Below are 13431 nucleotides of genomic sequence, written 5' to 3'. Positions count from 1 at the left end.
TAGCCTCCACATATTTGAGTTCTTTCCGACTTTCCTCTTGTGATTGAGTTCTAGTTTCAAAGCATTGTGGTCTGAAAATAGGCAGGGAATGATCCCAATCTTTTGGTACTGGTTGAGACCTGATTTATGACCTAGGATGTGATCGATTCTGGAGAATGTTCCATGGGCACTAGAGAAGAATGTGTATTCCGTTGCTTTGGGGTGGAATGTTCTGAATATGTCTGTGAAGTCCATTTGGTCCAGTGTGTCATTTAAAGTCTTTATTTCCTTGTTGATCTTTTGCTTAGACAATCTGTCCATTTCAGTGAGGGGGGTGTTAAAGTCCCCCACTGTTATTGTATTGTTGTCGATGTGTTTCTTTGCTTTTGTTATTAATTGCCTTATATAATTGGCTGCTCCCATGTCTATGCCCATGTTAGGGGCATAGATATTTACAATTGTTAGATCTTCTTGTTGGATAGATCCTTTAAGTAGGATATAATGTCCTTCTTCATCTCTTATTACAGTCTTTGGTTTAAAATCTAATTTGTCTGATATAAGGATTGCCACCCCAGCTTTCTTTTGGTGTCCATTAGCATGGTAAATGGTTTTCCACCCCCTCACTTTCAATCTGGGGGTGTCTTTGGTTCTAAAATGAGTCTCTTGCAGACAGCATATCGATGGGTCTTGTTTTTTAATCCAGTCTGATAGCCTGTGTCTTTTGATTGGGGCATTTAGCCCATTTACATTCAGGGTAACTATTGAAAGATAGGAATTTAGTGCCATTGTATTGCCTGTAAGGTGACTGTTACTGTATATTGTCTGTGTTCCTTTCTGGTCTATGTTGCTTTTAGGCTCTCTCTTTGCTTAGAGGACCCCTTTCAAGATTTCCTGTAGGGCTGGTTTTGTGTTTGCAAATTCCTTTAGTTTTTGTTTGTCCTGGAAGCTCTTTATCTCTCCTTCAATTTTCAATGACAGCCTAGCTGGATATAGTATTCTTGGCTGCATGTTTTTCTCATTTAGTGCTCTGAATATATCCTGCCAGTCCTTTCTGGCCTGCCAGGTCTCTGTGGATAGGTCTGTTGCCAATCTAATGTTTCTACCCTTGTAGGTTACATGTCTCTTCTCCCGAGCTGCTTTCAGGATTTTCTCTTTGTCTATGAGACTCGTAAGTTTTACTATTAGATGTCAGGATGTTGACCTAGTTTTATTGATTTTGAGAGGGGTTCTCTGTGCTTCCTGGATTTTCATGCCTGTTTCCTTCCCCAAATTAGGGAAGTTCTCTGCCATAATTTGCTCCATTATACCTTCTGCCCCTCTCTCTCTTTCTTCTTCTTCTGGGATCCCAATTATTCTAATGTTGTTTCGTCTTATGGTATCGCTTATCTCTCGAATTCTGCCCTCATGATCCAGTAGTTGTTTATCTCTCTTTTTCTCAGTTTCTCTATTTTCCATCATTTCATCTTCTGTATTACTGATTCTCTCTTCTGCCTCATTTATTCTAGCAGTTAGCGCCCCCATTTTTTATTGCACCTCATCAATAGCCTTTTTGATTTCTACTTGGTTGGATTTTAGTTCTTTTACTTCTCCAGAAAGGGTTTCTCTAATAACTTCCATATTTTTTTCAAGCCCAGCTAGTATCTTTAAAGTGATGATTCTGAACTCTAGATCTGACATCATACTAATGTCTGTATTGAGTAGGTCCCTGGCAGTCGGTACTACCTCTTGTTCTTTTTGTTGAGGTGATTTTTTCCATCTTGTCATTTTGTGCAGAGGAGAATAGATTAATGAGAGAACAAAATGCTAGCAGAGTAACAACATCCCCAGAAAATATACTCTAAACAAATCAGAAAAGACCTGAAGCAGTGGGAAAAGAAAGGGAAAGAGAGAAAAAAGAAAAAGAAAAAAAAGAAAAAGATAAAAACAAAAACAAACAAAACAAAACAACAACAACAACAAAAAACCAGAATGTGATCAAATATGATCAGGCTGGTAGATAGATCAGTGCCACACACTAGATTTGGGGTGTATTTTGGTCTTTTAGAAGAAAGTGCCTCCCAAAATTTTAAAGAAAGAAAAACTTACATATGTACAAAAATAAGGGTTGATATGATGAAGGGATGGAATATGACTGTAAAGATGGAAATTATAAAAAATTTTATAAAAGGAATTGATAAGAAGTTGTTTGAAAAAAGAAAGAAAAGGATTTAAAAAAAGAAAAAAGAAAAAAAAAGGGAGAGGATGTGATCAGGCAGGGGAATAGAAACCACCATATACTAGAGATTTAGGGTATATTTTAATCTGTTAGAAGAAACTATCTCAAAATTTTAAAGAGAGAACAACTTATATATATAAGCCAAAAATATGGGTAACTACTATGAAGGGATAGAATATGACTAAAAATGAAAAATAAAAATTTTTTTTAAAAAAAGGGATTGATAAGATGTTGGTTGAAAAAGGGAAAAAGAAAAATTCAAAAAGAAAAAAAAAGGAAAAAAAAACAGTTAAAAAAAAATTAACTTTGAAAGACTAAAGAATCATGGTAAAAAAGCCATGAATTCTATGTGCAGTATTCCCCTAGCGCTGGAGTTCAGCCGTTCTCATTGATCGGTAAACTTGGTCTTGGCTGGCTGTTCTCGCTGATCTTCTGGGGAAGGGCCTGTTGCCCTGGTTTCCAAATATCTTTGCTGGAGGCGGAATTGCCCCGCCCTTGCCCCCTCCCAGCTAAGTAATCTGCTCGGGTTTGCTTTCCGGAGCTTTTGTTCCCTGCGAGCTTTCCGTACAGCTTTGGAGGCGGAGAGTGAAAATGGCGGCCTCCCAATCTCCGCCGCGGAGGAGCCGAGAACTCGGGGCCCCGCTTCCAAGTGAGCCCCCAGAGAAAAGCCGTCAGTCACTCCCGTCTCCCCGGTCTCCAGCCGCACTCCGTGCTCACCCGGCCTGTGACCGCGCGTTTCTATCTCTGGCACCCGACCCCGGGTGGAGTCTCCAAACCCAGCAGATCCCTGCGGTGCACTCCCGCGCGGCTCCTCCCGGGGGAGGAAGGGGAGTCTCCCCGGATCTGCCGCTTGTTGGGTCCCTGCTGGAGGAGCAGGGGACCGACTGTGCCGCGGATCGCGGTTTATGGCAACCCCGAGCTGAGAGCCCGCGCCTGGGCTCCGCCTCTGCAGCCGGCTTCCCTGCTCCGATACCTGGGAGCTCTGCCGCACTCAGGCACCCCCGGTCTTTCTGTGACCCCGAGGGTCCCGAGACCACACTGTCCCGGAGGGTTCCACCCCCCGCTTAGCCACCAGAGTGACGTCCCTCAGCGGAGCAGACTTTTAAAAGTTCCGATTTTGTGCCCCGCGGCTCTATCACTTGCCAGAAGCGGCCGACGGAGGCCCCTCCCCCGCCGCCTATCCTCCCGAATATCGCCTCGGATTCACTTCTCCGCACGTCCTACCTTCCAGAAAGTGGTCGCTTTTCTGATGAGAGAGTTGTTGCTCTTCTTTTCTTCGATCTCCTGTTGAGTTTGTAGGTGTTCAGAATGGTTTGATCTCTATCCAGCTGAATTCCTGAGACCAGACGAAATCCAGGTCTCCTACTCCTCCGCCATCTTGTCAATTCCTCTCCTTCATCCACACTCTGGTTCGATTCCACAGGAGCAATGGATCAAGAGCAGTGGTTCTCATACTCGAAAGTGTGTCGCAATCCCCTGGAGGATGTGTTAGAATAGAGTGTGCTGCTCCCCAGCCCTAGAGATTCTGAGTCAGTATGTGTGGGGAGGCCCTGGAGGTTCAGAATTTCTCCTGAGCTGTCAGGTGATATGGAACCTGCTGGTCTGGGAACCACACATTAAGGAACAGGTAGAAGGTATGCGGTTTCTCCTTTCATGCGGTTCTACTTTCTTAGAAGAGTTTCTGTTGACAGCTGGGAGGCAGACAGTCCTTCGGGCCATGTATCATGAAGACACCCCTGGCCCCTTTCACAGCCTCTGCACCCCACCCACTTGTCTCTGTAGGAGGGGGGAAACAGTTGATAGAAATGTTGCTAAAACATGTTGTGCCTCATCAGTGGAAACTCCATTTGACTAGGCTTATTAAAAAGACAACATTATTGCAAAATGATTTAAGTGCTTCATTTGCGAAGGAGCAGAAGAGATGAGACGCCTCCAGGAAGCTGGCTATAAATATTCTTCAAGCGTGCAAAATCTGCCTGGATGCAAAGTGGGGTTTTTTATTTTCACCGGAAAGCAGGTCTCTCTTCTTATAGGGATTTCCTATAAGGCTGTGGGAGCACATGGAGAAAAATGAGAACGGGGTGTTTTCTTCCCTCTCTGGAATATCTTCTGGGTTTTCCCGAAGACTTTATTTATAGCAAAAGATAGTCCCGTGCGCTCTGGATGTCTGGTCTCATTAGCTTGAAAAGTTTCATTTTTTGGTAAGGAATGGCTGAGAGAGAATCCACTGGGATCCAGCAGGACACGGTTTAGGTTGGAAAGTGTATTTGCAAAGAGCTGGGGAGTTTGGCCCTGGCTAGTCACGAGCGTGGCCAGCAGGAGCTTATCTCTAGGAGGGAAGGGAAGTGACTTGCCAGGGGTGATGTGGTCAAGTGGTGACTGAGTCTAGATCATATACTAGACTCAGTCTTCTGACTCTTAGTGTCCTGCACAGCACTGTGCCTCTGGGGACTGGATGTGGTGGCTCTGTCATCCCCAGGAGAGTAGGACAGCCTGGGTGCCTCGGGATATTAGGGTCTCTTGAGCCTTAGCTGCTGGGACATGCTGGGGAGAGTGTCCTTCCAGCAGAAAGCTAGCTGCCGAGATTCTCTGGCCAAAGTGTGGGCATAGTCACAGATGACCACCGTGGGCTTAGCTAAGACCCCACAAAGGAGTGCACAGCTGGAATGTTCTGCATGCCTCAGTTTCTCCATATAAAAATGGGGCCATCATGTCTTCTCTGCCTATTTTGTAACGCAGATGAAAAAGCTAGTGGAACTGGACGAGTTAAGGGATGGATATGTTGACCTGACCTGGTGTGTCTGGTGCGGGAGCAGAGGGTGGATCAGGGCGGCTGGCTTGGGCCCTCACTGCCACAGGATGGTGGGCCAGTTCTTCCAGTGTCTGAGCTTCCGTGTCATTAGCAGGGACATGGTGACCATGATGGTTCCATACTCTTTTCTTTTTTTTTTTTTTTAAGATTTTATTTATTTATTTGACAGAGAGCAGGGACACAAGCAGGGGAGTGGGAGAGGGAGAAGCAGGCTTCCCGCCGAGCAGGGAGCCCGATGTGGGACTCGATCCCAGGACCCTGGGACCATGACCTGAGCCGAAGGCAGACGCTTAACGACTGAGCCACCCAGGCGCCCTCCATACTCTTCTCCACAGGGTGGTATGAAGGCTGCGTATAAAGTCTCATACACAGCACGTCTTCACACATCACCACCACCACTAACATATATGTGATTGCATCTTAGCTCTTTCTGTACCCCTCAAAGCACTCAATGCCAACGAAAGGAAGGAATGAAATCACGTTGGATTGAGTAATTAAAGTACTATTTAATGAGCAACGTGTTTGTGCGGGGCGTCGCGACGCATCCCCTTTACCTGCTTTGTCTCATTTTACCTTCCCATCAAACTGCCAGGAAGGTATGATTAGTACCCCTGTGCTCTAGAGGGGGACAGTGAGGACCCAGAGAGGGGAAGTGATTTGTTCAATATCACACAGCTGGTGAGTAGCAGCGCTGGGCTTTGACCCTGGGTCCGGGCTGACTCCAAACAGGCAGTGAGAGATGAGCAACAGTTTCTCGGACTGGGAATCAGGTCAGGGAGTGGCTCATCCTTCAAGCTGAGCTGGAGCCAGCCAGGTGATTTAAGGAGACATTCCAGGTGGATGGCACAGCAAGAACAGGGACAGAGGGAGGGGACCTGGGCCAGCCCTGCAGTCCTGGTGGTTGGAGGGTCTCATGTGCACGGGGAGGTTATGGAGTGGGGTCAGTCCCTGAAGCTGGTCCAGATCACAGGAGCTGGGAGAATCTTGGTAGAGGTTTGAATGCTATCCTGAAGGGGGGGCGGCTGGACCAAAACACATTTTCAAGATGGGATATGTGGGGGCCAGCATCCGAGGGGTTATTTCCTCTTTGGGGGGGGTGCTATGGCACTTCGAAGACCCTTCCAAAGCTCATGGAAGCCCCTCTCCCCCCAAGGCCAGTCGGTGAGGTGTCATCCCCATGTGTCCTGCTCTGAGGCATGACATTGCTCCCAGCGTGGCCCTGTGGCCCGTTCCCACTGACACGCCAGAGGCTGTCGATTCTCCCTTCCTCCTTGGCTCCCGCATACATTATTATGCATTCTTTGAGCCCCCAAGAGGCATTTTGACTGTCTTTGGAGCCAGGCTGCCTTGGTTCACATCGAGCTCTGCCGCTGGCTGGCTGGGCGTCGGCACCCTGGCGCCTCAGGTCCTCATCTGGACCGTGGAGATGTCAGTACCTACCTCTCCGTGTTTCTCGGAAGGTTCTGTGTGTTACCCTGTGCCAGGCCCATGGGTGAGCACTTTCTAAGTAGTGACGATTAAGGTAACAATCACCATGACTTAGTAGCAGGTGCTGGGAGAGAAATACACAGGGTGGTGCTTGAACTGGTGCCCAGAATGAGTCTCTGGGGAACCCTGGAGCCCACCACTAAGCTAGAGAATTGTTCTGAATTTCCCCTAATGACCGAGGCAGCTCTGAGGGCAGATGCCGTGAGATTGAAGCCATGGCTTAATCTCCTTGACAAGCAAACAGCATATATCAGCCAGCTGGCTCTGCAGTTGGACAGACCCTTTGCCTATTGATTTATACACCCTCCCTTTTTCTGATTTTATTTTCCATTTTCTCTCTTAATCACCCAGGTTGCAAGGATGGGGCTTCCCTTCCACCAGGGGTCCATAAAGCTCCCTTTGGGCATGGCCCCGCAGGTTGTTGTTCATCTTGCCTTTGAGCCCCATGCATCTGGCTCTTTCACTCCCCCTCCCCCACCCATTACTTCCAGGTCTGCTCCCAGGTGCACTGCTGACCCCCAGGGGCCTGGGCTGGGGGATGGAGTCAGATGGTGGACATGGGGACAGGACGGCGCTGTAATTATGAGTCAGGACCTGGGATTCAGGCTGTCTGAGCTGGACTCCCCGTGGGACCTATCCACCATGACCTTGAACAAAATCACTTCACGACTCAATGCCTCAGTTTTCTGTTCTGTGAACAGGGAATGACAAAAATGTCTCTCCCCAGCATTCAGTGAGCTTTTTCTTCTGCAAGGGCTTATAATGAACCAATTCTTTTTGTCAAATTGAAACGTACTGGGAAGACCATGAAAGGCCACTGCTTGCTCTCTGTAGATAAGATCATTTGGGGAATTTTGAGAGCTCTTGAATATAAGAGCCAAGGACAAGGTTGAGCTAAGACACATGGGTGCTCTACATGTGGTTTTATCTCCCCAGCTCAGCAGGGGGATCCTTGAAGGCAGGGCCTCGCACACAGTTGGTGCTCACGTAATGAATGACAAGTGACAGTGACAGCCCAGAGGGTCCCATGTGTGCTCAGCATTTAATGTCCATCAACATTACTTGTTACCCATTGTTTCTCTCAAACTGCAAATGATGCCAGTGAGCAGGATAGATATTATTTCTATTTGACTCCATGCAAAATGTACCGCAGATTCATTCATTTCTATCCCCTTCTCTTTGACAGATCTTTGGAGTCATTGTCCCTAAGGAGAAAGAGAATTTCTGATGATTTGGCTTAAGTGGTGGATCTAGGGAGGTTTTCAGAATAATTTCTAGTTAATTGGTCCTTGAGTAATCTGCAAGGATCCTTCTGGGTTTGCCAACCAGGCTCTCCTCTCATTAAATTGGTTTTCGTTTTATATTCACCTAAATAGCTCTGGGCATGGTGCCCACCTCTCACCTCTATGGATAAAGCCCGTGGGCCCCGAAATGTAGGAAGCGAGAGGGGTTGGTGGGGACAGGGACAGATCGGGGGCTACTTGTCTCTGTGAAAAGCATCTGTCATGTCCCTAATTTGAAAGCATTAATTATCCTTTGGGCTCTAGACTTGGGTTGTGTAGAACTCAAAATTAATGCATTAAATTAATTTTGTGCTCCCTTTGCTCAGGCTGATTAGCACAGATTAAATTTCACACTAATTGGCTAAGGCAGGGAGAACACAATCCTGCTGATCTCGGGGATGGGGAGGCAGGGGGTGAGGGGCGTGATCTGGGGCGTCCCTGGATTGCTCCAGCCCGTATTCATGCCCACCGCAAATGATCATTCCCCCAGAGGCAGTGTTGCTGTGTACCTATAAGTAAGCCAGTCTAACCCATCTCAAGCCAAGCGGGAAGCCAAGATTAGGAAGAGATTCTGGCAATTTCTAGGGCAGTAATTCTTAAACTTGGTTGCGCTTAAGAATAACTGTGGAGTGTGTTGAAATTCAGATCCCTGGGTCCCACCGAAGATTACGGTGGTGTGGGCATTCTGGGGATCCTGGGCTCCACATTTTAACGACCATCCCAGGGGACTGCAAAAGTGTTTCCCCAGAGCACATTAAAGGTACCAGCATAAGGAACAGCAACAGGAAGCCCCACCCCAGAGACCGCCAGGACCGCCCTGGGAGAGAGAGCCCCTGGTTTGTGAAGTGGCGACCGTTATCTGGACAGGAGGCATCTGGGTTTCAAGTCCCAGTTCTGTCACTCACTTGCTATGTGACTTTGGAATGCTCCCCCCTAAGCCTCCTGTTTTTCCCTGTTTCAATTGAAATGCGCATTTCGGTCTGAGCCCTCACTGGTGTGGTCACCAAGATGGGTAGCCAATGGGCTGGAGGAGGGGCAAAAAAAAAATGTGGGCGGCATAGAATGTTCTAGAGCAACAACCCTTGTTTTTGTAGCTCAATTTTGGGGGTCTGTTTTTTAAAAGATACTTATTTGGTTTTGTGTTTTGCCGATGATGAAAGTGGTTAAAAAATCAACAGTACAGAAATGCATCACAAGGAAATTGGAATCCCCTGTGAACCCACCCTTCTAGGAAAAAAAAAAATCCCTATTAACAGTCTGGGAGTGCCTTTTTCTGTGCAAGTACAAACAAAACATAAATGGGAACATGCCAGACATTCTATTCTGCAACTTTGCTTTTTTCCCCCCCGCCCTGTTGGCAATATATCTTGGGGACTTTTTTTTTTTTCACATCAAAATGTATAGATCTTCATCCTCCTTCTTCATGGGGCAGAGGAATGATTTTTGAGACCGCCTGTGACCAGCTTGGGAGGACAGCTGGATTCCATGCTGGAAGGACCACTTAGCGTCTGTGACAACACCCCCCAGTCGCTTCTCAGTGCCACGCACTGGGTCTGATGGGAAAGGAAGTGTTTAGGCATCTTCATGCACAACATTTATGGCATGAGATGGGAATGCCAGAAGGACAATAGACCTTCCCCGATGCAGTACATTTTACAGCTCAGGCGACCACAGCCCCAGAAAGGAAGAGATTCGTCCAAGGTCACAGAATATGTTAGTGGTTGTGTTTGGACTTGAACTCTGTACCTTCTATTTTTTTTTCTTTTTCTTTTCCTTCCTGGTATCTTAACCACTGCCCTCCATGGAGGGAGGCTCCGTTTCCCGAACGACCCTTCTGTGTCAGGTCATTTCTGAGCCTCTTAGTCATAAACAGTCCACGTATATCTGTTTCTCTCCTCACTTGCTTTGGCATATCCTTGAACCTGGAAGGCTGCACTTTGGAAAAATTATAGCCCAGAAGCCTTGACCCATCTGGTATCATACTGTAGTTGGTCGTTGATGGGGGAAAAAAAGTCAGTGCAAGTGGGAATTCATTAAAAGAGAGGTGTTTTTATTTTTTGCCTCGAAACAGGACTGCCTTAACTCACTGTATTTCTGAGGTAGGACCACAGCCTGTAGAGTGTGAGCACCTGACTCCAGACCCACTTCTTCCTTTCTTAAACCATGCCCCTAAAGCATGACTACGTGATTTCCACTTTTGATCTCATTAAAGCAGAACAAATGGTTCTGCTTTAATGAGAGTTTGTTTGATTACAGAAGCCTAATTTTTTATTGTTTTTTTCCCATAGTTTTTGCACCTGCAACTATTTGAAAAATAAATGTATTTGAATTAGAATTTTAAGAGTTTTTTTTTTTTTTAAGATTTTATTTATTTGACAGAGAGAGAGACAGCGAGAGAGGGAACACAAGCAGGGGGAGAGGGAGAAGCAGGCTTCCCGCTGAGCAGGGAGCCCGATGCAGGGCTCGATCCTGGAACTCCAGGATCATGACCTGAGCTAAAGGCAGATGCTTAACCAACTGAGCGACGCAGGCACCCCCACAGAGAGGTTTTCTAGCTGAGGGCATTCCTATGTGGTGGGCACCTGTGTGTCTTACTGAGGGGAGCCTGCTGGGAGCAAAATGGCTCGCTTAGGTAAGGAGAGTTTCTGCTAGACCAACTTTCTAAATTGAGTACTTACTATGTGCCAGCCCTGTGCTAAGCTTTATGTGGATGATCTCCTTTAATTCTCAAAACAATTCTATTAAGTTATCCCCTACCCTCTAAAGTTGAGAAAAGTAAGGATCAGGTGGGCATCCTGCCGGGTTCACAGTCACACAGCTAGTGAGTGATGGGCCAAGAGTTCTAGTACATTAAGACCAGTAAAAACCTGACATCCACACTCTTAACCACCTCATCACACCGAGAGCTGATGATTTGTCCATGGGTGGTCCTGTGGAGGGGGCCTGGGGGGAGAAGGGGTGGTGGCCCCCCATGAGTGACCCTGTTGTAACTCCAGATTGTAATTCCAGATTGCTGAGTTGACCACAGAGCTCGCCGACGAGCACTTCAAAGGGGATGTGGCCTGCCAGGTGCTGGAGAGTGAGCGGGCAGAGCGGCTACGCGCCTTCCGGGAGGTCCAGGAGCTGAAGGTGAGTGGTCCCCAGGGGGTGGCGGGGGTGTGTGGCTTTGGCTGAGCAGGGTGGCTGGGAGTGGTTGGGCCTGCCCCCCTCCCCATCTGCTCGCATGTGGGAGCAGTAAGCCTAAGCAAGATGCGCTGGTTTACAGACTCCCATGTTCAAGGTCCTGGAGAATATTTGGGTCTTCCTAAGGCTTGGCCTTGGAGGTGCCCTGAATGAGCACTATGCAAGGGCTAGACAGTCCCTGGCTCTGGAGGCACCACGGGGCTGGGGGGTGGTGGACGGCGAGGCCCAGGCTCTATCAAGCTCCAGCTTGACACGTCAAGGCCTTTCTTCCAGAGCAAGTATGAGCAAGTCCAGAAGAATTTGGGAGAAGTGCAGAAGCAGTTGGAAGAAGCCCAGCAGAAAATTCAGTTGAGTGACTTGGAAAGGAGCCACACTGGAGGAGGTGAGCAGACTGGGACTCTTGCGGTTAGACGTGGGTGGAAAATCCTTTTTGTTCTATTCATTCATTCATTCATTCATTCATACACACTGAGTCCTTACTATGCTCTAGACACTGCTTTAACGGCTGACACTTTGGCAGAGCACACGGGCACAGCCCTGCCCTCCCAGAGCTTCCGATCTAGTGCAGACATGGAGCAGAGAACCCAACAGTAGTCCGAATAGCAAATTATCAACATGACAGGTACACTTTAGTAAGAACGCAAAGAATGATTAAAAAAAAAATGCTCTGGGGCAAGGCACCTTTATAATTATATGAATATTTTTCATATAAATTTTGAGCAAGGCATTTCACTATTTAAAAGCAGAATCGATGAAATTGCATTGCTGGGTTTGAATCTAGACTCCGTCTCTTACCAGGTGGGTGGCTTTGGGCCAAGAAATGTGTGCCTCGGTTTGCTCATCTTTGGAATGGATGTTGTCAGAGGTGATTGATGGGAAGTGTTTAGCCATGTTCACGGCAACCTTACTGTTACTCCTACTAGTAGTAATAGCGGGGTCGTTATTTGGGTTCGTAAACTCTGGAGCAGAGACTACTACCGTCCCCATTTAAAAGTAGTGTCCGGCACTCAGTAGTTATTGGAGAGAAGGCGAGGCCCCTGAGTCGCTCAGCGATAGGTACGCTCCACAGAGCTGGGGCTTTCCGGTGATGCCCGGCTCACACAGTTGCCTGGAGACCCACATCTCATAGGTTCCAGCTGCACGGTGACATCTCTGTCAACTCCTCTCCCCAGCCTAAGTGAGTCAGGTGAGAAGAATGTCCAGAGCGTCTGTCAGCTTTTGTACAACGTTGACATCATTCCTTCGGTGCCCCCAGGGGATTCGTGCCCTAGAAACGTCAGGGACACTCAGAGAAACGGAAGTCAGGAGGCGGTGAAGAGGCAAAGTGCATTGGCTTTTCGCTCTGCTCTTGCTTCCCCTCATCCTGGCTACCCCCAGGGCGGGCATTTACCAGGGGACCTTGGGATTCTCTGGGACGCGGCACCCAACGAAGGAAGGTAGAGGCAGTGAGGGGGAAATGGGTTCACCCAGACCCGGGGGGTGGGACAGCCCAGCTTCCCCAGGGACCGTGGGTCCCAGTTCCATCCTAATGTAATTGATGGCCCAGTTTGTTTCTCTTTGGGAAGAGCTGGGAGCTGAAAGGGAGTGGGGAGGTGTGCTTAGCTCATGAGCAGTATTAGTCACAATGCTAGATAGGCTCTCAGCCCTGGATGCTCATTCCAGGAAGCCAAATCCACAAATATTTTGTTTTTCATTATGAAAGCAATACATACTCATTACAGAAAATTTCTAAAATATAGGAAACTTGAAAGGAGCCGTAAAACACTTGAATCACACCACAGCAAGGCCACCACGACCTCCTCAATGGCTCAAGCTGGAGTATCAATTATTAAAAACATGGCTGTTTTTCCACCATGCATGGTTAAGTGTTTGGAGAGGACCTTTTATGGTATACAGCGAGCACTGTTGGGCCCTGCATTCCAGAAATTTGCAGTAGACATGGGGAGGTCAGATAAATCCAGGAAAAATGGATAATGAAGGGCTGAATTATATGTACGGATTAAGACTGCCCCCCCCACACCCTGGGGGGGGGGCATTGGAGGTGGAAATCAGCCTTGAAGAACGGAGAACGGTTTCCTCATCTGCTCATGCTAACCACTCCTACCACTTGCTGTGTGGCACATCATAGTGCAAAATACATGTAAAGCTGCACAAATGCTTTCTGCTTTCTCTTCCTTTTGTAGATGCTTGCTATTTGAGGTTTTCTCTTTTTTTTTCCTGGTGGGGAGACAGGATCCGTTTTCTGCCATGATATGATTTATCTTGGTGGAAACTTGAACAAGCTCTAACTCCTTACAATTTTATCATCCTCTTTGGGTTTGTTATGTGGGAATTCCTATTGGGGTCACCTCCTCTAAGACTTCAGTCCTACCATCTATGTAAGCATTCATCCACCTTCCTTCCATCCATCCATGTACTCAACTTTCCATCCATCCATCCATCCATCCATCCATCCATCCATCCATCCATCC

General features: G+C 47.5%; 1 protein-coding gene across 1 annotated transcript in view; it reads left to right on the top strand.

The window, feature by feature from the left end:
• The window catches only part of MYO18B (myosin XVIIIB), a 239894-nt gene that overhangs the window by 111697 nt on the left and 114766 nt on the right, over nt 1–13431 (top strand). The window contains exons 25-26 of the mRNA XM_021703505.2: nt 10787–10906; nt 11234–11342. Of these exons, the coding sequence (XP_021559180.2) occupies nt 10787–10906; nt 11234–11342 (229 nt within the window). The remainder of the gene's footprint in view (nt 1–10786; nt 10907–11233; nt 11343–13431) is intronic.

Source organism: Neomonachus schauinslandi, chromosome 14 (assembly GCF_002201575.2).
Source record: "Neomonachus schauinslandi chromosome 14, ASM220157v2, whole genome shotgun sequence".
In the NCBI taxonomy this organism is placed as follows: domain Eukaryota; kingdom Metazoa; phylum Chordata; class Mammalia; order Carnivora; family Phocidae; genus Neomonachus; species Neomonachus schauinslandi.
This window is presented reverse-complemented; position numbering and strand designations above follow the sequence as displayed.